We start from the raw sequence: 22,413 nt of genomic DNA, 5'->3' as shown, positions 1-22,413 counted from the left end.
CGTGATAATGTCTGTAAAGTGCTAATGAATTAATGGTGCTATGTTATGTTGGTGGGATTGGTCGAGCACTCTGTTTTGTAGCTATGGGTAGCAGCTGCAGCTTTCCCTTCCATGCTCTTTACAGTCACTACTACGAAGTGGGCTTTGAGGACTATATCATTTTCACTGCATGGTGACGTTAAATTTGACATTTAAATCTATTTTTTTTTCCTTAGGTTTCTGTTCCTGGGAGGTAGACCCATCGATCTGTAACTTGGACGATCAGCTGAAATTATTTGTGTCTCGTCATTCAGCCACTTTCTCCCCAGAGATTAAAGGTATAGTAAAGGGACTGTTTTCCCTTCTTATTCACTAAAAATTAAAAATAGAACATGTGAAACTTTTGTGGGCCTTCAGTGCACACAGGTTTTTGAAGGGGTTGAACATTACTCAGGCACAATCACTGCTTCCCCTAACCACTCCCCAAGTGAAACATTATCCCCCTATACTTGCCTCCGATGTGGTTGCTGTTCCAGCAATGTCGACAAGTGACGTTATCACGTGATTCCTGTGGACAATCACTTCACTCTCACTTCCATCAGATAAATCGGACATCCGGAAGAAGCGAGAGCAGTCGCAGCTTTTGACCCTCTCTGGAAGTCGGTTACATCCAGAGTAGGGGACAGCGATGCATTCGTTGACTGCACTGGATCTTCCTGTTCTACCAGCAGCCAGATGCCGCAGGAACGGCACCTTCACTGGAGGCGAGTATCGGGCTATGTGTCCACAATCAGGAAGTAGCAGCATAATTTTGCTATGTTCTATTGAATGCAGGTTAATCCGCATGTTTTCACTGAACCATGTGGATTTACTGCATCCAATACATTCTATTGGTGAAATTTCTGTTGCAGAGACTAGTATCTCCGTAAGGGTATGTTTCCACGTTCAGTTTTGCTTCAGGCTTTGGTCAGGATTTTATGCAGGTAAAATCCTGACCAAAACTGCACCTGAGGTCACTGGCAGGTCACCTGTGGTGTACCTGCGTGTTTTGCTCATAGTAGCAACATGCTGCGTTTAGAAAAAACGCACCACGCATGCGTTTTCGCGGCAAAAACGCATGCGTTTTTTAACGCATAGTGGAGTCTGGATTTCATGAAATCCCCTCCACTATGCTGTAACATCTGGACGCTGCGTTTTTGACGCTGCGGATAAACACAGCGTCAAAAACGCAGCGTTTCCTGAACGTGGAAACATACCCTAAGAGAAATTGACATGCTGTGGATCTGAAAGACACATCCCATGTCAGTTTCTGCAGGTGATCCGTAGGTGCACATAGACGCACCTTTAGGCCATGAGTTTCCAGGGTTACTTGCCTTTTTTTCTAAACTAATGGTTTTATACCATAATTTTAACAATGTTATACATTAACCCCTTCTTGACCTTGTGATTTTTTATTTTCCCGTCAATATGGCCATGTAAGGGCTTATTTTTTGCGGGACGAGTTGTACTTTTGAACAACATCATTGGTTTTACCATGACGTATACTAGAAAATGGGAAAAAAATTCCAAGTGCGGTGAAATTTCAAGAAAAGTGCAATCCCATGCGTGTTTTTTGTTTGGCTTTTTTTCCTAGGTTCACTAAATGCTAAACCTGACCTGCCACTATGATTCTCCAGGTCAGTACGAGTTCAAAGACACAAAACAAGTCTAGGTTATTTTTTTTATCCAAGTGGTGAAAAATTTTTTCCAAACTTTGCTTAAAAAAAAAAAAAAAAATTGCGCCATTTTCCGATACCCGTAGTGTCTCCATTTTTTGTGATCTGGGGTTGGGTGAGGACTTATTTTTTGCGTGCTGAGCTGACGTTTTTAGTGATACCATTTTGGTATCCCCTTTATTGCATTTTAATGCAATGTCGCAGCGACCAAAAAAAATGTAATTTTGGCGTTTCAATTTTTTTCTCGCTACGCCGTTTAGTGATCAGGTTAATCCTTTTTTTCTATTGATGGATCGGGTGATTCTGTTCACGGCGATACCAAATATTTGTAGGTTTGATTTTATTTTGAATGGGGCGAAAGGGGGGTGATTTAAACATATATGTGTATATGTGTGTATGTGTATGTGTGTATGTGTATATATATATATATAATTTTTTTTTTTTAATTTATTTCATATTTTTTAAAACATTTTTTTTCTTTTTTTTTTTTACTTTTGCCATGCTTCAATATTCTCCATGGGAGGCTAGAAGCTGACACAACTGGATCGGCTCAGCTACATAGCAGCGATCATTAGATCGCTCCTATGTAGCTGAATTACAGGTTTGCTATGAGCGCCGACCACAGCAAACCGGTCTCAAGGACCTCTATTGTTACAATCCTGACGCATCGCTGACCCCCGATCATGTGACGGGGGGTCAGCGATGCATGCATTTACGGCCACGCAGCCGAAAGCAGTAGTTAAATGCCGCTGTCAGCGTTTGACAGCGGCATTTAACTAGTTAATGGTGGGTGGATCGCGATGCCACTCGCCGCTATTGCGCGCACATGTCAGCTGTTAAAAACAGCAACCCGCAGCAATTACTGATCGTGGAACACATCTTAGGTGTTGTTTTACTCAGGAAAACAGTGATTGAGAAGAGGTTGTCAGAGTAGTGGAAAACACTGATGTTTTTACTGCCTAGGATGAAAGGCATAATCGCCTATTTTAAACACCAAATCTCAAAAAATCTGTAAATATTGAGGCCGGCTGGTGTTTCATGAGCCATTCTTAATGAAAGGTGCACTAGAATGTGATGCGTCTAATTCATTAAAAATGATCTGTGAGCTGCGCTATCGCCGCTTGCTCAGTCCGCATCACGTGACCCCAACCGCAGCTCATGTCACGTCAACTTCCGAAGTTCCTTGATTCACTGAGGCATGACCCATTGGCATGCATCCCTGGGTTGACCGGGCTGTGGGCTTCGTTCACCGCATTGTCGCAGCCCAGTATCCAGTGCCCGCTTGCGACCAAGGAAAGAGGAGAGCGTGAAAGCGTGCGCTGGGTACCGGGGTGTGACATGTGATGAAACACCGCCCACAGCCCAGTCAATCAGAGGGGGGCTGCGTACAGCCGGGTCACGTCTCGGTTAATCAAGGATGTCCGGAAGTTGAAGTGACATCAGCCACGGCTGCAGCCGGAGTCAAATGATGCAGACTGAGTGAGCAGCGATAGCGCCACAGGTTCATATGGCAGCAGGAGGTATTTACAAAAATACTTATTTAACCCCTTAACGACCGCCGATACGCCTTTTAACGGTGGCAGTTAAGGGTACTTAAACCACAGTGCCGTTAATTAACGGCGCTGTGGAAAAAGTGAATAGTGCCCCCCAGAGTCGGATTTTCTCTGGGGTCTCGGTTACCGGGGGTAGCCGAGACCCCAGAGAACATGATTCGGGGGTTTTTTACCGACCCCCGAGTTGCGATCGCCGGTAATTAACCGTTTACCGGCAATCGCAAAAAAAACCCAAAAAAAACCAACGCGATTTCCCATTTAATTTCTCTGTCCTCCGATGTGATCGCACACCGGAGGACAGAGAAATGGGGTCCCCGGTCGCCCCCGATGCCCCCCCGATACTCACCTGTCTTCCCCGGTGCTCCTCGTGGCTCCCCATGGGCGCCGCCATCCTAAAAATGGCGGGCGCACGCGCAGTGCGCCCGCCGGCCGGCACCTGGCAGATCTTTGGGGTCTCGGTTGCTGGGGGTAGCCGAGACCCCAAAGAACATGATCGGGGTCGGTTTTTACCGACCCTTGTTTTGCGATCGCCGGTAATTAACTGTTTATCGGCGACCGCAAAAAAAAATAAAGGTATGTGTAATTCTCTTCGATTCGGGGACCCTATCATACTTACCGGTGTCCCTGGGTCCTCCTGTGTCTTCTCCTGGCCGCCAGCTTCTTCCTATGAAAAGAAAATGGCGGGCACATGCGCAGTGCGCCCGCTCTCTGCTGCCATCTGCCGGCCGGCAGGAGAGAAGAGTTGGGGCTAAAATTAGGGCTAGGGTTAGGGTTAGGGCTAGGGTTGGGGCTAAATTTAGGGTTAGGGTTGGAGCTAAATTTAGGGTTAGGGTTGGGGCTAAATTTAGGGCTGGGGCTAAATTTAGGGTTAGTGTTGGGGCTAAATTTAGGGTTAGTGTTGGGGCTAAAGTTAGGACTAGGGTTGCGGCTAAAGTTAGGGTTAGGGTTGGGATTAGGGTTTGGATTAGGGTTGGCATTAGGGTTACGTTTGGGATTACGGTTAGGTTTGGGATTAGGGTTAAGGGTAGGGTTGGGATTAAGGGTGTATTAGGATTAGGGTTAGGTTTGAGGTTAGGGTTGAGATTAGGATTAGGGGTGTGTTGGATTTAGGGTTTTGATTAGGGTTATGGTTGTTTTGAGGTTAGGGTTGCGATTATCCTTAGGGTTGTGATTAGGATTATGGATCGGGTTGGCATTAGGGTTAGGCCTCTTTCACACTTCAGTCTTTTGGCGTCAGTCTGAAACCGCCATTTTCATCAAATAGCGGATCCGCCATTTTTTTTGGCGGTTCCGCTATTTTCCCATAGACATGCATTAGCGACGGATTGTGGCAGATGGTCGTCCGTTCCATCCGCCATGTGACGGATCCGTCGAGATTTGGCGGACGTCATCTAGACATTGACGGCCATTGTAACGTTTTTTGTCTGCGCCGAAATGGCGGTTCGCGACGGATCCGTCGCGTTCGTCATTCCATAGAATGGCCGTCTATGGGCGACGGATCCGTCGTTACCGTCATTTCGGCGGATCCGTCGCCCCAATCCGCTTTTTCAATTGCGCATGCTCCAAAAAGTAGATACTTTTCCCAGACAACCCCCAAGTAACGGATCCGTCAAAAAACGGATGCGTTAAAACCGTTTTCTCAACAATTGTGACGGATCCGTCACTATGTCGGAGCTGACTGACGCCAAACAACTGAAGTGTGAAAGAAGCCTTAGGGGTGTGTTGGGGTTAGGGTTGGAGTTAGATTTGGGGGGTTTCCACTGTTTAGGTACATCAGGGGGTCTCTAAATGCCACAGCCAATTTTGCGCTGAAAAAGTCAAATGGTGCTCCCTCCCTTCCGAGCTCTGCCGTGCACCCAAACAGTGGTTTACCCCCATATATGGGGCATCAGCGTACTCGGGATAAATTGGACAACTTTTGGGGTCCAATTTCTCCTGTTACCCTTGTGAAAATAAAAACTTGGGGGCTAAAAAATCTTTTTTGTGGAAAAAAAAAATATTTTTTATTTTCACAACTCTGCATTATAAACGTCTGTGAAGCACTTGGGCATTCAAAGTTCTCACCACACATCTAGATAAGTTCCTTGGGGGCTCTAGTTTCCAAAATGGGGTCACTTGTGGGGGGTTTCTACTGTTTAGGTACATCAGGGTCTCTGCAAACGCAACATAATGCCCGCAGACCATTCTATCAAAGTCTGCATTCCAAAACGGCGCTCCTTCCCTTCCGAGCTCTGCCATGCGCCCAAACAGTGGTTTACCCCAACATATGGGGTATCAGCCTACTCAGCATAAATTGCACAATAAATTTTGGGGTCCAATTTCTCCTGTTACCCTTGAGAAAATAAAAAATTGCATGCTAAAAAAATCATTTTTGAGGAAAAAAAAAAGGATTTTTTTATTTTCACGGCTCTACTTTATAAATTTCTGTGAAGAACTTGGGGGTTTAAAGTGCTCACCATACATCTAGATAAGTTCCTTAAGTGGTCTAGTTTCCAAAATGGGGTCACTTGTGGGGGGTTTCTACTGTTTAGGCACATCAGGGGCTCTCCAAACGCGACATGGTGTCCGATCTCAATTCCAGCCAATTCTACATTGAAAAAGTAAAACGGCACTCCTTTTCTTCCAAGCTCTGCGGTGTGCCCAAACAGTGGTTTACCCCCACATATGGGGTATCGCCATACTCAGGAGAAATTGCACAACAACTTTTGTGGTCTAATTTCTCCTGTTACCCTTGTGAAAATAAAAATTTGGGGGCAAAAAGATCATTTTTGTAGAAAAAATGCGATTTTTTTTATTTTCACGGCTCTACTTTATAAACTTCTGTGAAGCACTTGGGGGCTCAAAGTGCTCACCACACATCTAGTTAAGTTCCTTAAGGGGTCTAGTTTCCAAAATGGGGTCACTTGTGGGGGGTTTCCACTGTTTAGGCACATCAGGGGCTCTCTAAACGTGACATGGCATCCGATCTCAATTCCAGCCAATTCTGCATTGAAAAAGTCAAACGGCGCTCCTTCTCTTCCAAGCTCTGCGGTGCGCCCAAACAGTGGTTTACCCCCACATATGGGGTATCGGCGTATTCAGGAGAAATTGCACAACAACATTTATCGTTAGATTTCTGTTTTTACACTTGTGAAAATAAAAAAAAAATGGTTCTGAAGCAAAATGTTTGCAAAAAAAAGTTAAATGTTCATTTTTGCCTTCCACATTTTCAGTTCCTGTGAAGCACGTAAAGGGTTAATAAACTTCTTGAATGTGGTTTTGAGCACCTTGAGGGGTGCAGTTTTTAGAATGGTGTCACACTTGGTTATTTTCTATCATATTGACCCCTTAAAATGACTTTAAATGTGATGTGGTCCCTAAAAAAAAAAAATGGTGTTGTAAAAATGAGAAATTGCTGGTCAACATTTAACCCTTAACTCCCTAACAAAATAAAATTTTGGTTCCAAAATTGTGCTGATGTAAAGTAGACATGTGGGAAATGTTATTTATTAACTATTTTTTGTGACATATCTCTGTGATTTAAGGGCATAAAAATCCAAAGTTTGAAAATTGCTAAATTTTAAATTTTTTTGCCATATTTCCATTTTTTTCATAAATAATCGCAAGTAATATCGAAGAAATGTTACCACTAACATGAAGTACAATATGTCACGAAAAAACAGTCTCAGAATCAGCAGGATCCGTTGAAGCGTTCCAGAGTTATAACATAAAGTGACAGTGGTCAGAATTGTAAAAATTGGCCTGGTCATTAAGTACCAAATTGGCTCTGTCACTAAGGGGTTAAAAGGTGTAAATCGATGGGCGCATTATACAATATAGTGGACCACCACTTTAATCAGTGTCAGAATTTTGGGGAAATTGTTTCTTCTTTTTCCCAGAAATAGTAAGTGATTCCACTTGTTAAGGTACCGTCACACTAAGCGACGCTGCAGCGATACAGACAACGATGCCGATCGCTGCAGCGTCGCTGTTTGGTCGCTGGAGAGCTGTCACACAGACCGCTCTCCAGCGACCAACGATGCCGAGGTCCCTGGGTAACCAGGGTAAACATCGGGTTACTAAGCGCAGGGCCGCGCTTAGTAACCCGATGTTTACCCTGGTTACCAGTGTAAAATGTAAAAAAACAAACACTACATACTCACCTTCGCGTCCCCCGGCGTCCGCTTCCTGCACTGACTGAGTGCCGGCCCTAACAGCAGAGCGGTGACGTCACCGCTGTGCTGTGCTTTCACTTTACGGCCAGCGCTCAGTCAGTGCAGGAAGCGGACGGCGGGGGACGCGAAGGTGAGTATGTACTGTTTGTTTTTTTACATTTTACACTGGTAACCAGGGTAAACATCGGGTTACTACATGCGGCCCTGCGCTTAGTAACCCGATATTTACCCTGGTTACCATTGTAAAACATTGCTGGTATCGTTGCTTTTGCTGTCAAACACAACGATAAACGGCGATCTGACGACCAAATAAAGTTCTGAACTTTAATCAACGACCAGCGATATCACAGCAGGATCCTGATCGCTGCTGCGTGTCAAACACAACGATATCGCGTTCCAGGACGCTGCAACGTCACGGATCGCTAGCGATATCGTTTAGTGTTACGGTACCTTTACTTAGGTGTCCAAGAACCGGATTCGGCTGTTGATGTGGCCAATAACTTGATTGTCAATGTCTTTTTTTTTTTTTTCCCTTCTGCATTTTCCGTGAATACCCACAATGTAATTTTTTTTAAATGATATTCAAAGTTGGAGAGGAAGGTGAAATATTTTACCCTTTTGGTTTTGTTCCATGTGGAATTGGTTGACGCTGCAAGTAATAGTAAAAATCACAGCCGTGTTCAGATGTGGCCAATGGCTCTTTAAAGTCTCTGCATCCTGGCCTCAGCTTGACGCTCAGGAAATGACACATGGTCATTGTGTTTGGACAGGACCTGAAAGCACTGACTGTCAAGAAATCTAGTAATGCCGGGATGGAAGCGATGGGTATAATCAAAATAATTAACCTATTCTGAGTCATTGTATCAAATATTTTTAGCCACACAACTTTTTTTATTTATTTTTTTTAAAGATTTTTGTGCCATGTATTTAAAAACGTTTTCCAATGACATGGCCATATGAGGGCTTGTTTTTTTGCTGGTGAAGCTGCATTTTTGCCATTATGTTTTTGGAAATGGACAAAAGAATTCCAGGTGAAAATTAAGATAAGATCTGCAATTCCGCTATAGTTTTTTGGGGCTTTGTTTTAACGAAGTTCATCATGTGTTAGAAAGTTCTCCACAATTATTGTAATACCATGCTTGGTTTATTTAAATTTTTTTTATGGTGAAAAAGGTGTGGGGAAAAAAAATAAAATGCCCCAGAGCCTGTTTTCACCTTCATGACCGGGCAAAATTTTACAATACTAACCACTGTCACTCTGGAACGCTTCAATGGATCCCAGTGAGTCTGAGACTTTTTTCATGACATATTGTACTTCATGACAGTGGTAAAATTTCTTGTGTTTATTTGTGGGGAAAAAAAGGAAATTTGGCAATTTTAGAAACCTTCAATTTCTCTAATCCCCCTCCAATGACTCCCCATCCTAATTATGGACAGGAAGCACGAGGTTTAACCCCTTCATGACATACATGTACTGTGCATGTTGTGTCTCCCCGGAGCCCACATCTTTCTTGGCACATGCACCAGTCGCGGGTGGAATCACGATCCACCTGCAGCTGTTATCCCGTTAAATGCCGCTGTCAAACTGACAGCGGCATTTAACATGCGCTTGCACCTATCGGTGACCCCCGTCATGTGATCGTGGGTCACCAATGGTTTGGCATGACAACTAGAGGTCTCCTGCAGACCTCTATGGTTTTCACTGCAGGATTGCTAGGAGTTCCTTTTGGTGGTCTGTGCTCATAGCAAGTGAGTAATTCTGCTACATACAGGCGATCTGATCATTGCCTGTATGTAGCAGAGCCGATTAGGTTATGGCAGCTTCTAGTCTCCTATGAAGCATGCCAAAAGTTTAAAAAAACAAACAAACAAAAAAAACCACTTTTTTTTTTTTAATATAAAAGTTCAAATCCGCCCCCCTTTCGCCTATGCTAGAAGACACTCGAAGGAGAGACACCCACTCCCAACACCTCTTCACCAAGCTCTGCTAATGCCCCTGCAGGGACACCATCCCAGAATCTGGCATTGATGATGGAAGAAATCAAAGATCTCCGTTCTCAAATGGGGAATATTCTGACCAAAGCACATATGGAAGGTTATATTACCCGCTTGGAAAATTTATACAAGTCTGAGATACAAGGCCTGAATGCGTCAATCTCACAAGTCGCTGATAGTGACCCAGTTGGAATCTTCATGTGCCACAGCACAAAAGGTGCTAAGTCAAATAATAGAACGCCATTCTACACAGATTGACTCATTATTTGGTATGATAGAGGACCTCAAGAATCGAAACCGCCGCAATAATATTTGCATACGGGGTTTGCCTGAAGCATCTGGCACAGCCGATCTTATTCCGACCCTGTGTGGCATCTTTAATACGCTCCTGGAAAGGCCACCTACCGAAGAAATACTTGACAGAGCACACCGAGCTTTAAGACACCGCAACAATGACTCAGACATCCCCAGAGATGTAATTTGCCGAGTTCATTATTTCAAAACCAAAGAAGAAATTATGAGACGGGCTCAGTCCAAAGAACCTATGGATTTTGATGGGGTCCATTTACATTTTATGACGGACTTATCTTGGTCAACCTTAGCAAAAGTTAGGGCTCTGCGCCCATTGTTGAAAGTTCTCAGAGAAAAATGTTCCATAATCAAGGGTTTTTCACTTCGAATTATACATGCGCTACCAACATGGAACTTTCTTAGCAACCCACACGGATTGCGGTCATTCCTAGAGGACATGCATCTGCCAGAAATTACTATCTCTGATTGGCCCACAAACCCATTGACTTCTTCAGACTCTTACATGAATCATCGACAAGTACAACAATCCCAAAGACCCAGAAGACGACCATTCTCTCTTTCCCGTCCATTTGAACAATATCTCTGGTTGTTTGTGTTTCATTCTAGGAGATTCAATGAAAGCTTGTCTATTGAATTTTATGTATCACTCACCAAGCTCACTTTTTTTGGTTTATATTGTGAACTTAGGTGTAACTGGACTAATTGGAATCATAATACACTTTATTTTATACAATGCGAACTGTACTGTGGATATCCGAGGGTGATGTCGTTCGATATACGTTGAGCACGGTGGCGCAGTGGTTAGCACAGCAGCCTTGCAGCACTGGAGTCCTGGGTTCTAATCCCACTCAGGACAACATCTGCAAAGAGTTTGTATGTTCTCTCCGTGTTTGCGTGGGTTTCCTCCGGGTACTTTGGTTTCCTCCCACAATTCCAAAGACATACTGATAGGGAATTTAGATTGTGAGCCCCATCAGGGACAGCGATGATAATGTGTGCAAAATTGTAAAGCGCTGCGGAATATGTTAGCGCTATATAAAGATTATTATTAGATTATTATAGATTTTGAGCCATTAGACTTATAATTTAGACACAAATATGCGATCTACATCCTGTGAATGTGAGAAGATTTCTGAACATACAAGTAGATACCTGTAGTTAGTATGAAAGACTAAGGCCTCTTTCACACTTCCGTCGACAGTGTCCCGTCCTAATGCTTCGCCGAGACGTAGCAACGTACGTTTAGAAAACTGTGTTAAAACGTGCGCAACGTTTCCAGTATTTTGAGGGAGAGAGAGAGAGATTCCAGGCATGTTGAAATGTAAAACAGCGTCAGTCACTGGATTCCTGCATTTCACAGTGACCGCAGGATATTCCTTTCGGTTCCTTTCCTTACAGGTTGCCTAGTGTTATGCATCTTTAAATGGGCATGATCCTTGTGATAGTAGCATTTTTATATCATTTTTATATGCTGCTTACAATCTTTATTTTGTCCTGGTCAAGTTCCCCGGGAGTTATTTAATGTTGCTTTGAAAGACATTCCCCAATTAGGGCGACTGGTTTTATACAAGTTTTATTTAGGAAGGACTCAGCTACTGCAGGGTTTCCTTTGACTCTTTTCATCCTCAGCCTTGGATCAAGGATTTGGCCTATTCTCTATATAGGCTTATTTCAACCTCTTCTATCTTCATTCTGTACCTATATCTTCTCTATCTGTCCTTTCTTCCTTGTCCATCCACCCAGACTAAGTTGAAATTGGTAATTTCAGACATGGCATCAATTAAGGTAGCTTCTCTAAGGCTGTGTGCACACGATGCGGATTTAGTGCGGATCTGCAGTGTTTTTTTCCGCGCAGAAACGCTGCAGATCCGCACTGTGATTTACAGTACAATGTAAATGTAAAAAAAAAAAAAAAAAAAGCTGTGCACATGGTGCAGAAAAATCAGTGCGGAATTGCTGCGGATTTCAAAGTGCATGTCACTTCTTTTGTGCGGATATGCAGCGTTTCTGCACCCCTCCTTAATAGAAATCCGCATTGGGAAAAACTGCAGAAAATCCGCACAAAATCCACATCAATTCCGCACAAAAAATGCACTAAATCCGCATAAAAACCGCTGCAAATCTGCAGCTGCGGATGTTGTGCAGAATATTCTGCACCTCTTTTCTTACGTGTGCACATAGCCTTAATGTTAGACGGTTTAATGTCCCGCAAAAAACATTCTCAAATTCTATACAGGATGCATAACATGGGATTTCAAATTCTTTTCTTAATAGAGACCCATTTTAAAAGTAATCACTTCCCAGAATTGAAGAATTACACAACCTGGTATCATAGTTCGAATCCTATGGCTAAATATAAAGGGGTCAGTTTTGCTATTCACAAAAATTTTCCCTTCACCCTACTAGGCCTGAAACTGATAATGGACGTTTTTGTTATTAAAGATCTTTTGTTTGTTTTTGATTTACACACTAGCTATTATCTTCCAAACAAAGAGCAGGTGAGGACCGGGCTGAGATACCTGCGGCGACTGGAGGGTTTTATGAAAAGCCTTTTGATTTTGGGGGAGACCTCAACCTGACAATGGATAATATGTGGGACTCCTCACTGGGTAAGTATACGATTCCCCCTACACAATTATCCTCCTGTTAAACAATCTCTTCAAATTGCAGGCAGTGGATGTGTGGTGTGTTTTACATCCTAAATATAGAGATTACACCCACTACTCATCAGTTTACAACTCATATAGTAGAATCGACTACTTTTTGGTTAAGGTACCTTCACATTAAGCGACGCTGCAGCGATAGCGACAACGATGCCGATCGCTGCAGCGTCGCTGTTTGATCGCTGGAGAGCTGTCACACAGACCGCTCTCCAGCGACCAACGATGCCGAGGTCCCCGGGTAACCAGGGTAAACGTCGGGTTACTAAGCGCAGGGCCGCGCTTAGTAACCCGATGTTTACCCTGGTTACCAGCGTAAAATGTAAAAAAAACAAACAGTACATACTTACATTCGCGTTCCCCAGCGTCCGCTTCCTGCACTGACTGAGCGCCGGCCCTAACAGCAGAGCGGTGACGTCACTGCTGTGCTGTACTTTCACTTTCACTTTACGGCGCTCAGTCAGTGTGGGAAGCGGACGCCGGGGGACGCGAAGGTGAGTATGTACTGTTTGTTTTTTTACATTTTACACTGGTAACCAGGGTAAACATCGGGTTACTAAGCGCGGCCCTGCGCTTAGTAACCTGATGTTTACCCTGGTTACCAGTGTAAAACATCGCTGGTATCGTTGCTTTTGGTGTCAAACACGAGGATACATGCCGGTCTGACGACCAAATAATGTTCTGAACTTTGTTCAACGACCAGCGATATCACAGCAGGATCCTGATCGCTGCTGCGTGTCAAACTAAACGATATCGCTAGCCAGGACGCTGCAACGTCACGGATCGCTAGCGATATCGTTTAGTGTGAAGGTACCTTTAGTCATCATTTGCTTATCTGAGGTCCCTCCGCTTCTGTAGGCACTATGACCTGATCATACCATGCTCCCATCTTCTTTACTTTCCAGCCACCCATCTCTGTACCCTGGCATTGGCGTTTAAACCCAAACCTTCTTGAAGACATTAACGCCAAAAATGCTGTAGAACAAGCCATCTCTGAGTTTTTGCATCATCATGTTACGAATGATACCCCCCTCCCCATCCAATGAGAAGCTTTAAAATGCATAATTAGGGGTGTCTTAGTCAAAGAAGGCACTAGACTTAAGAAAGCAAAAACCCATGCGATAGAAAATCATTTGAAGCAAATACATTCCCTTGATCAATCCCATTAAAAAATCCTTCTTCTGATATCTTGATTAACTTGAACAACCAAAAAAATGACCTGAAGAGACTTCTAGACCAAAGCTACTCAAAACATAGGGAAAGGTTACAGCCGTTTTTATGAATTTACAGACAAATGTGGTGGCCCTTTAGCCAGAAGCATCCATCCTAAAGCCCCAACGACATTTATCCAATCGATACAGGATGCCACAGGATCCGTAATCGGTGAATCCAAACAAATTGCTGAGGATATTATAGCTTCCTGTACAATATTTAGGATCAATATGTAGATATGTCACCAACCTAACTTCATTTAAAAATTGATCAATACATGAGACACTGCTTTCCCCTCAATACGGGATGACACAAAGGTATCCCTAGAGCAATCATTTGAAGAAGAGGTACTTCATGTCATCAAAAGCTCACCATCTAATAAATGCCCAGGTCCAGATGGTTACTCTGCCAAATTTTATAAAACATTTGCTACGCAATTAACACCATTCTTAACCAAAGTATTCAGTTCGAATTCAAACCCTTTTCCCAGACCAATTCTGGAAGCCCATATTTCAGTGATACCAAAACCTGGCAAAGTCCAAACATTATGCTCAAGTTACAGGCCAATATCTTTAATTGACATTGATGTTAAACTTTTCTCTAAAATCATAACGACCAGATAAGCCCCCTGATGCCTCATATTATGCACAACGATCAAGTAGGATTTGTGCCCCAGAGGGAGGCAAGAGACAACACGATTAAAACGATGCTGCTTATGTCCTATACGAAACAGAATACATGCTGGGATCTTTTTCAATTGGTTGATGCTGTAAAAGCATTTGACCGGGTTAGCTGGCCGTTTCTACATCGTACTCTTAAACAAATCAATTTAGGTCCCAACATTCTCAACAAAATAATGGCTTTATATCAAGACCCCTCTGCCAAAGTCTGCTGCAATGGCACCTCTTCATAATCTTTTGGAGTGTCGAATGGAACAAGACAGGGGTGTCAACTCTCCCTGTTACTGAACATTATTGTGATGGAACATCTGGCAATGGCCCTCAGGAAAAACACCAATATTCAAGGAATCCCATTAGGGCACAAAGCTCATAAATTGGCGCCATACACAGATGACCACCTATTGTATATCACTAATCCTAAAACATCACTGCCATCTATTCTGAAGGAATTTGAGACATATAGTCGACTTGAGTAATTTTAAGGTAAATCGTTCTAAGTCAGATTTTGAACATCAATATCCCACAGGAGGAGGCACAATTGTTAAAGGGGTCCTTTCCTTTTCGTTGGTGCAATGGTTCTGTGAAATATCTTGGGGTCCAATAGCCCTCAATCTTGTCCCAGCTCTTCCATCTGAATCATGAGCCTTTGCTCAGTTGTGTCAAAGCTGAGCTCAAGGCTTATGACAAAACACAATTATCCTGGTTCGGTAGAATTAATGTATTAAAAAAGGACATTCTTCTGAAACTGCTTCATGTATTTCAAGCGGTTCCAATTGCACTCCCCTGTTCCTTTTTTAAGCAACCAAATAGTCTTACCATTTCATTTGGAGATCAAAAAGATCGAGACTGACCATTAAATTTTTGACTAGATCTAAATCTCAAGGAGGGGGGAAGGGGCCGGCGGCTTTGGGCCTGCCTCCTGAATGGTGAACTCTTATCATGCTGCAGCTGTGCCGGGGCGGATGGTGTACTGGTTTCATGGTGCGAATCAGAAGCGTTGGGTCACACTAGTGTTATTTCTATCGTGCCTAGACTTCACTTCTCTACCCTGGATTTCTAAACACTCTTGTTCTTCAAAGGGACCAATACCCCCATTAACAGTTGATCTTCTCAGAGTTTGAGACCAATTGGTAAAGAAACTTAAGATTTCTAAGATTCCAGGATCTATGACGCCGATCATTGACAATCCAGAGTTCCCCTATGGAGTTGGAATGAGTAAATTCCTGGTTTTCAACTATAAAACTAGACTCCATCAGGTCCTTGCAAATTTCATTAATATACCATCGCTAAACGAGCTTTAAAGCTCTCTACCCCAATCAAACCATGCCTTGGTTTTCATACCTCCATTTCCATTCATTCATCGATTCCCTTCAGCCGTGCTCAAGTCTGACCCTTCTCAGTTTGATTCGTTGCTGATCAGAGAAGTTGCACCCAAGCATATGATCTCTCAAATATATTATATTTTGCCTTCTCAGACTATTACAGAGCTCCTATGGTTCAAGAAATAGTAGTAGAAAGGAATTGGGATGAGCTTCTCGAAGGAGCAATGGAACAAAACATTCTTTCGCACACACAGACTTCCATTGGCTTGCAAAGCTCAAAAAAAAAACCTACAAAATCATAACTAGATGGTATCGTTGCCCAGCAGATCTTCATAAGATTTTTCCCTCTGTCTCCAATAAATGCTGGAGATGTGAAAATGCTGAAGGCACAATGCTTCATATCTGGTGGGAATGCCCTCAAATAAGTGGCCTCTGGAGCAAAGGCTTTCTTTGATGTCACAAACACATTAAAGGGGAATCATCATCTAGAGCTCCCCAGATTGGACTTCTTTCTATGATACCAGGGTCTTTTAAATTGATCAAAGGAGGATTGCTGAGACACTGTTTATCCGCCACTAGAACAGTCACTCCCAGACACTGGTGTTCTAGAATCACTCCATCTATCCAAGAATGGTCTCTTGAAATGGATTTTTTTGTATAGCGTGGAAAGACTTTCTGCTCATAAAATTAGCTGACCACTTTTTCCGTACTTGGAAAGGATGGATTTTATTCAGAGATTCTCCGGAGTACTCCTCAATCCTACTGTCGTGATGTAGTTGTACATACCTGAATCTGGGTGGATTACTAAACCTTGATCATCTCTTCCTCTCCCTTTAGGATCTCTTCTTGACTTTTCTATTTTACTATAATTTTCTACTAAAAGTTCTTTTCTTTCCTTTGTCAGGCTTTACAAAGCCCAAGTTGATTGCAAGAAGTTAATGAACTACTTGTTGTCATATTTTTCTTTAAAAAAAATAAATAAAAGGGCTAGTCTGATATGTGATTTAACTTTAACATATCTTGATATTTTTGAAACCTTTTGACAGGATCACTATGGTCTGTACCACTATAATGAAAACTACTAGTGATGAGCGAGTATACTCGTTGCTCGGGTGGTCTCCCGACTATTTGTGACGGCTTGGAGATTGTTTTTGTTGACGCAGCTGAATGATTTACAGCTGTTAGCCAGGCTGAGTACATGTGGGGGTTGCCTGGTTGCTAGGAAATCCCCACATGTAATCAAGCTGTCTAGCAGCTGTAAATCATGCAGCTGCGGGAAGGAAAGCTAAATCTCCAAGCTGTCACAAATACTCGGGAGACAACCTGAGCGTGCTTGGGATAATCCGAGCAACGATTACACTCGCTCATCACTAAAAACTACCTCTTTGGTTGTATTTAGAAATGTTGTAACTATATGCTGTTCTTAATTAATAAACTAGTATATGAAAAAAAAAAACTATGCTTGTTTGGTATCTTTGTAATTGTACTGACCTGGAAAATAATATTGCCAGGTTAGTTTCACCATATAGTGACTAAATTAAATTTAAAAATTAGCAAATTGCACTTTTTTTTTTACAATTTTGACACACTTGGAATCCCGCTTTCCAGTGCATCACATGATAAAATGAATGGTTTAATTCAATGGTAGTATTTGTTCCACAAAAAACAAGCCCTCATACAGATATGTGGACCGAAAAATTAAGGTTATGGCTTTTGGAAGAAGGGGAGCAAAAAATGGATATTAGTTGTGGAGGAAACGGGATAATAATCTTAATTTCTATAGCGCTAACCTATTCTGCAGCGCTTTACGGTTTGCACACATTATAATCGCTGTCCCCAATGGGGCTCACAATCTACATTCACTATCAGTATGTATTGGAATGTGGGAGGAAACCGGAGTACCCGGAGGATGTTGTCCTTGGTGGGATTTGAACCCCTGACTCCAGCGCTGCAAGACTGCGGTGCTAACCACTGTGCCACCGTGCTGCTTTTAGGGCTTGCTTAAAATTGTGTACAGCGGAAATTTAAGTGGATTTTCTGGGGAAATATATTCCAAAGGACTGTCACTGCACCAGAAAAGTCTTGGGAGACGAGATTAGGAGGTCCTGCTGTGGACCTTTTGTGCTGCATTCAGAATAGATTAGAGAGGGCCTAGTTTGTTGGGAAGAAGACTGGATAGTACAGTTGCAGTGGTCAAGACAAAAAGTGATCAAAGCAACAGAGTTTTTGCAGTTTCAAAGTATTATAAAGGATTTTGGAGATGTTCTTAAGGTTTGGGTCACTGGTGCGAAGAAGAGGCGTCTGGTAACTTTTTGTTACTGGTTCAGTGAAAGATGAGTGCAGAAGAATATGGGTTTAGTTCTATTAGAACTTTGGGAGATACATTTCCTATGTTCACGTAATAAGAGCACAAGTTATTGCTTTATTCTGCTAAGCAGATTTGAATATTGTTTATGATGTCAATTGAAAGTTGCTTTTTCGGTTGCTCCCCTGCAGGAGTACAAAAGTTTAGTCTAAGGCTGAGCTTGTTTGTGGTGGAATCATTACCTATGCACAACAGGCAACAATGTATCTGTATTTCTACCTTTATACCACTAGGTGGCAATAGAGCTCTGCTACAGTTTGACATTTTCATCAGCTTTGGAATAAATTTCGTGTATGCTCAAGTCAGTAAAATAGCTTTCTCTCTTTGACAAATGTTTTCAACGTAATTTGGGTTAGGGTATTGGAAAGATAAAACATATATACCGTATATACTCGAGTATAAGCCGAGGCACCTAATTTTGCCACAAAAAGCTTATTGACTCGAGTGTAAGCCTAGGGTGGGAAATGCAGCATGCTGCATAAAGGTTGATGGCCCCATAAGATGCTCCATAGAAAAGTATGCCCCATATAATGCTGCATAAAGGTTGATGATGGCCCCATAAGATGCTCATCATATCAGTGTAGTTTATTCTGATATCATTATATCCTATATTGCTGCTGCAATAAAAAAAGACATACTCGCCTCTCGTTGCTGACCGCTGCTCCTCAGCGTTGCCGGCTCTCTGCAGTGACTGTTCAGGCAGAGAGTTAGCACTAACCACGTCATCGCGCCCTCTGACCTGAACGTCAGTTAAAGGACGCGGAAGACACAGCGCGGCGGTGGAACGGGGACAGGTGAATATCGCAAGTACCCGGGGGCCTGAGCAAGCGGCGCAACAGGCACCTGTCTCCCATAGCGCGCCGGTGTCCCCGTCTCCTCAGGACACGGGCACTTGCCCTGGTGCCAACACATACCCTGTCAGCAGCCACCGGAATACTTAGAGGCTGCAGGGGAGCACGGACATGTTCTGGAGACGCCGGGGACCTCCGCACTGGGACCGTGACTTGTGTATAAGCCGCAGGGGGTGAAAAACTCTGCGTATATACGGTAATTAGTTGTGCATAAAAGTTTAAATACCCCGGCAGAATTTTTTATTTCTTGACCTTTTTTTTCTGAGAATATGAATGCTAACACCAAAACTTTTTCTTGACTCATGGTTGGTGGTTGGGTGAAGCCATTTATTGTCAAACTACTGTGTTTTTTTTTTTCTTTTCAAATCGTAATGACAACCCAAAACATTCAAATGACTCTGATCAAAAGTTCACATACCATGGTGATTTTGGCCTGAGAACATGCACAGAAGTTGACACAAATGGGTTTGAATGGCTACTAAAGTTAACATCCTCACCTGTGACCTGTTTGCTTGTAATCAGAGTGTGTGCATAAAAGCTAAGTGAGTTTCTGGGATCCAGACAGACTCTTGCATCTTTCTTCCAGCCACTGACGTTTCTGGATTGAGAGTCATGGGGAAAGCAAAAGAATTGTCAACGGATCTACAGGAAAAGGTAGTTGAACTGTATAAAACAGGAAATGGATCCAGAAAGATAGCCAAGGAATTGATCATGCCAGTCAGCAGCATTCAAACTGTGATTAACAAATGGAAAAACAGGGGCTCTGTAAAAACAAAGCCACGGTCAGGTAGACCAACAAAAATATCGTCCACAACTGCCAGGAAAATTGCTCGGGAGGCAAAGAAAAACCCACAAATAACATCAGCTGAAATACAGGACTCTCTGAAAACTAGCAGCGTGGCTGTTTCAAGATGCACAATAAAGAGGCACTTGAAGAAAAATGGGCTGCATGGTCGAGTCGCCAGAAGAAAGCAATTACTGCACAAATGCCACAAAGTATCTTGCCTACAATATGCAAAAAAGCACAGACAAGCCTCAAAACTTCTGAAACCAGGTAATTTGGAGAGATGAGACCAAAATTTTACTTTTTGTCCACAACCATAAGCGTTGCATTTTGAGATAGGTCAACAAGGCCTATGATGAAAGGAACACCATTCCTACTGTAAAGCAAGGAGGTGGATCACTGATGTTTTGAGGATGTGTGAGCTACACGGGCACAGGAAACTTGGTCAAAGTTGAAGGAAAGTTGAATGCAGCAAGTTATCAGCAAATTCTGGAGGCAAATTTGCACTCATTAGCCCGGAAGCTGCACATGGGACGTACTTGGACATTCCAACATGACAACGATCCAAAACACAAAGCCAAGTCGATCTCTCATTGGCTACAGCAAAACAAAGTGAAGGTTCTGGAGTGGCCATCTCCGTCTCCTGACCTCAATATCTTTGAGCCACTCTGGGGAGATCTCAAGTACGTAGTTCATGCTAGACAGCCCAGGAATTTACAGGAATTGGACAACTTTTTGCCAAGAAGAGTGGGCAGCTTTACCATCTGAGAAAATAAAGAACCTCATCCACAACTACCACAAAAGACTTCAAGCTGTCATTGATGTTAGAGGGGGGCAATACACGGTATTAAGAATTGGGGTATGTGGACTTTTGATCAAGGTCATTTGGATTTTTTCGTTTGTCATTATGATTTACAAAGAGAAAACAGTAGTTTGATGATAAATGTCTTCACCCAACCACTAACCATGAGTGGAGAAAAAGCAAAAAAAAAATTTCAGTGCAACTCGGTGGGTGGGGAGACATACGTACGTACACACACACACACACACACACACACACACACACACACACACACACACACACACACACACACACACACACACACACTCACACTCACACTCCTCTATCTATATATAATCTCCCCACTCAGCAGACAGTATCACACAGGATAGAATTAGATACACAGCCCGCAGAAACTTTCTAAAACCTGGAGCATCTATTCTGCTGTTGAGAAATTTAGATCCACCAAGGCTGTGTAATAGAACAAGACTCTTGATTAAGAACCTGTTAACATATATAAGGCTGCTTTCACACATCAGATTTTTTGTTTCAGGCACAATCTGGCAAGTTTTGAGAAAAAACGGATCAGGGTTTTTTTTACACCGAATCCGTTTTTTTTCCCATAGAGTTCTATTAGCGCTGGATTGCGCCTGATGGTCACACGTTTCATCTGTTTTTTTCCGGATCCGTCCAAATAGTCATTGACAGGATGTAAAAAAGGAGAGGACATTTTCATTTCAACAGTTCTATCTGATTTGCCTTTTGATTTTAATCGCTTCCAGTTTCCAGTTCAACTGGCACTTGCAATGTCCATTAACAAGTCTCAGGGACAGTACTTGAAAAGTAGTAGGGTTCGATTTGCAATCTCCATGCTTTTCTCATGGTCAACTTTACGTGGCCTGTTCAAGAGGTGGAATTTGCAAAAATCTGTTTATCTTTGCACCGCAAGGAAAAACCAAAATGTTTATCAAAAGGTTCTTGAATGAGTTGAAAATAAAATACTATCAATACTTGGGTAATCATTTAGTTAATTTGCGGTGCAAATCTGTAGTGTTGAATATATAACGTGAAATGTTTTTTTGTGCAATATAATCATTATGATTTGTTATATCTAACCACAGTTGGTTACTATGCCCGGGCAACGCCGGGCTCTTCAGCTATTATATAATATAGCGCAAAGATATAAACTCAACACTTCTGTTTTTGAGCTGAACTCAATATTCTAAGACTTTTTGTCTATGCGCACAAGAGGCCTTTTGGTCTCAAATATTCACAAATTTGTCTAAATCTGTTAGTGAACACTTCTTCTTTGATAATCCATCCACCTCATAGGTGTCGCATATCAGGATGTTGATTCAACAGCATGAATATTGCACAGGTGAGCCTTAGTGTGGCCACAATAAAAGACCACTCTAATATGTTTTAACCCCTTAATCCCATATGATGTACTATCCCGTCGAGGTGACGTGGGACTTAATTCCCAGTGACGGGATAGTACATCATATGCAATCGGCCGCGCTCCCGGGGGGATCGTGGCCGGGTGTCAGCTGACTATTGCAGCTGACAACCGGCACTGTGCTAGGAGCGGTCACGGACCGCTCCTGGCACATTAACCCCCGGCACACTGCGATCAAACATGATCGCAGTGTTCCGGGGGCATAGGGAAGCATCGCGCAGGGAGGGGCTACCTGTGGGCTTCCCTGAAACCCTCGGTACAAGGCGATGTGCTCACCTTGTACCGAGCGTCTCCTCCCTGCAGGCCCCGGATCCAAAATGGCCACGGGGCTACTTCCGGGTCCTGCAGGGAGGTGGCTTACAAGCGCCTGCTCAGAGCAGGCTCCTGGAGCAGTGCACATCAGATCGCTGATCTGACAGTGTTCTGCAGTGTCAGATCAGCGATCTGTCACTATAGCATGATGTCCCACCCTGGGACAATGTGATAATGTAAAAAAAAAATATTTAGATGTGTAAAAAAAAAAAATAAAAAAAAAAAATAATTCCTAAATAAAGAAAAAAAAAAATCTTGTTCCCATAAATACATTTCTTAACC

The 22,413-nt window shown here is 42.9% G+C and overlaps 1 protein-coding gene across 1 annotated transcript in view; it reads left to right on the top strand.

The window, feature by feature from the left end:
- Nucleotides 1-22,413, top strand: part of MAP1S (microtubule associated protein 1S) — a 108,173-nt gene that overhangs the window by 17,375 nt on the left and 68,385 nt on the right. Inside the window, exon 2 of the mRNA XM_077270568.1 lies at nucleotides 216-317. Coding sequence (XP_077126683.1) covers nucleotides 216-317 — 102 coding nt within the window. The remainder of the gene's footprint in view (nucleotides 1-215; nucleotides 318-22,413) is intronic.

Source organism: Ranitomeya variabilis, chromosome 1, assembly GCF_051348905.1.
Source record: "Ranitomeya variabilis isolate aRanVar5 chromosome 1, aRanVar5.hap1, whole genome shotgun sequence".
NCBI classification, from domain to species: domain Eukaryota; kingdom Metazoa; phylum Chordata; class Amphibia; order Anura; family Dendrobatidae; genus Ranitomeya; species Ranitomeya variabilis.
This window is presented reverse-complemented; position numbering and strand designations above follow the sequence as displayed.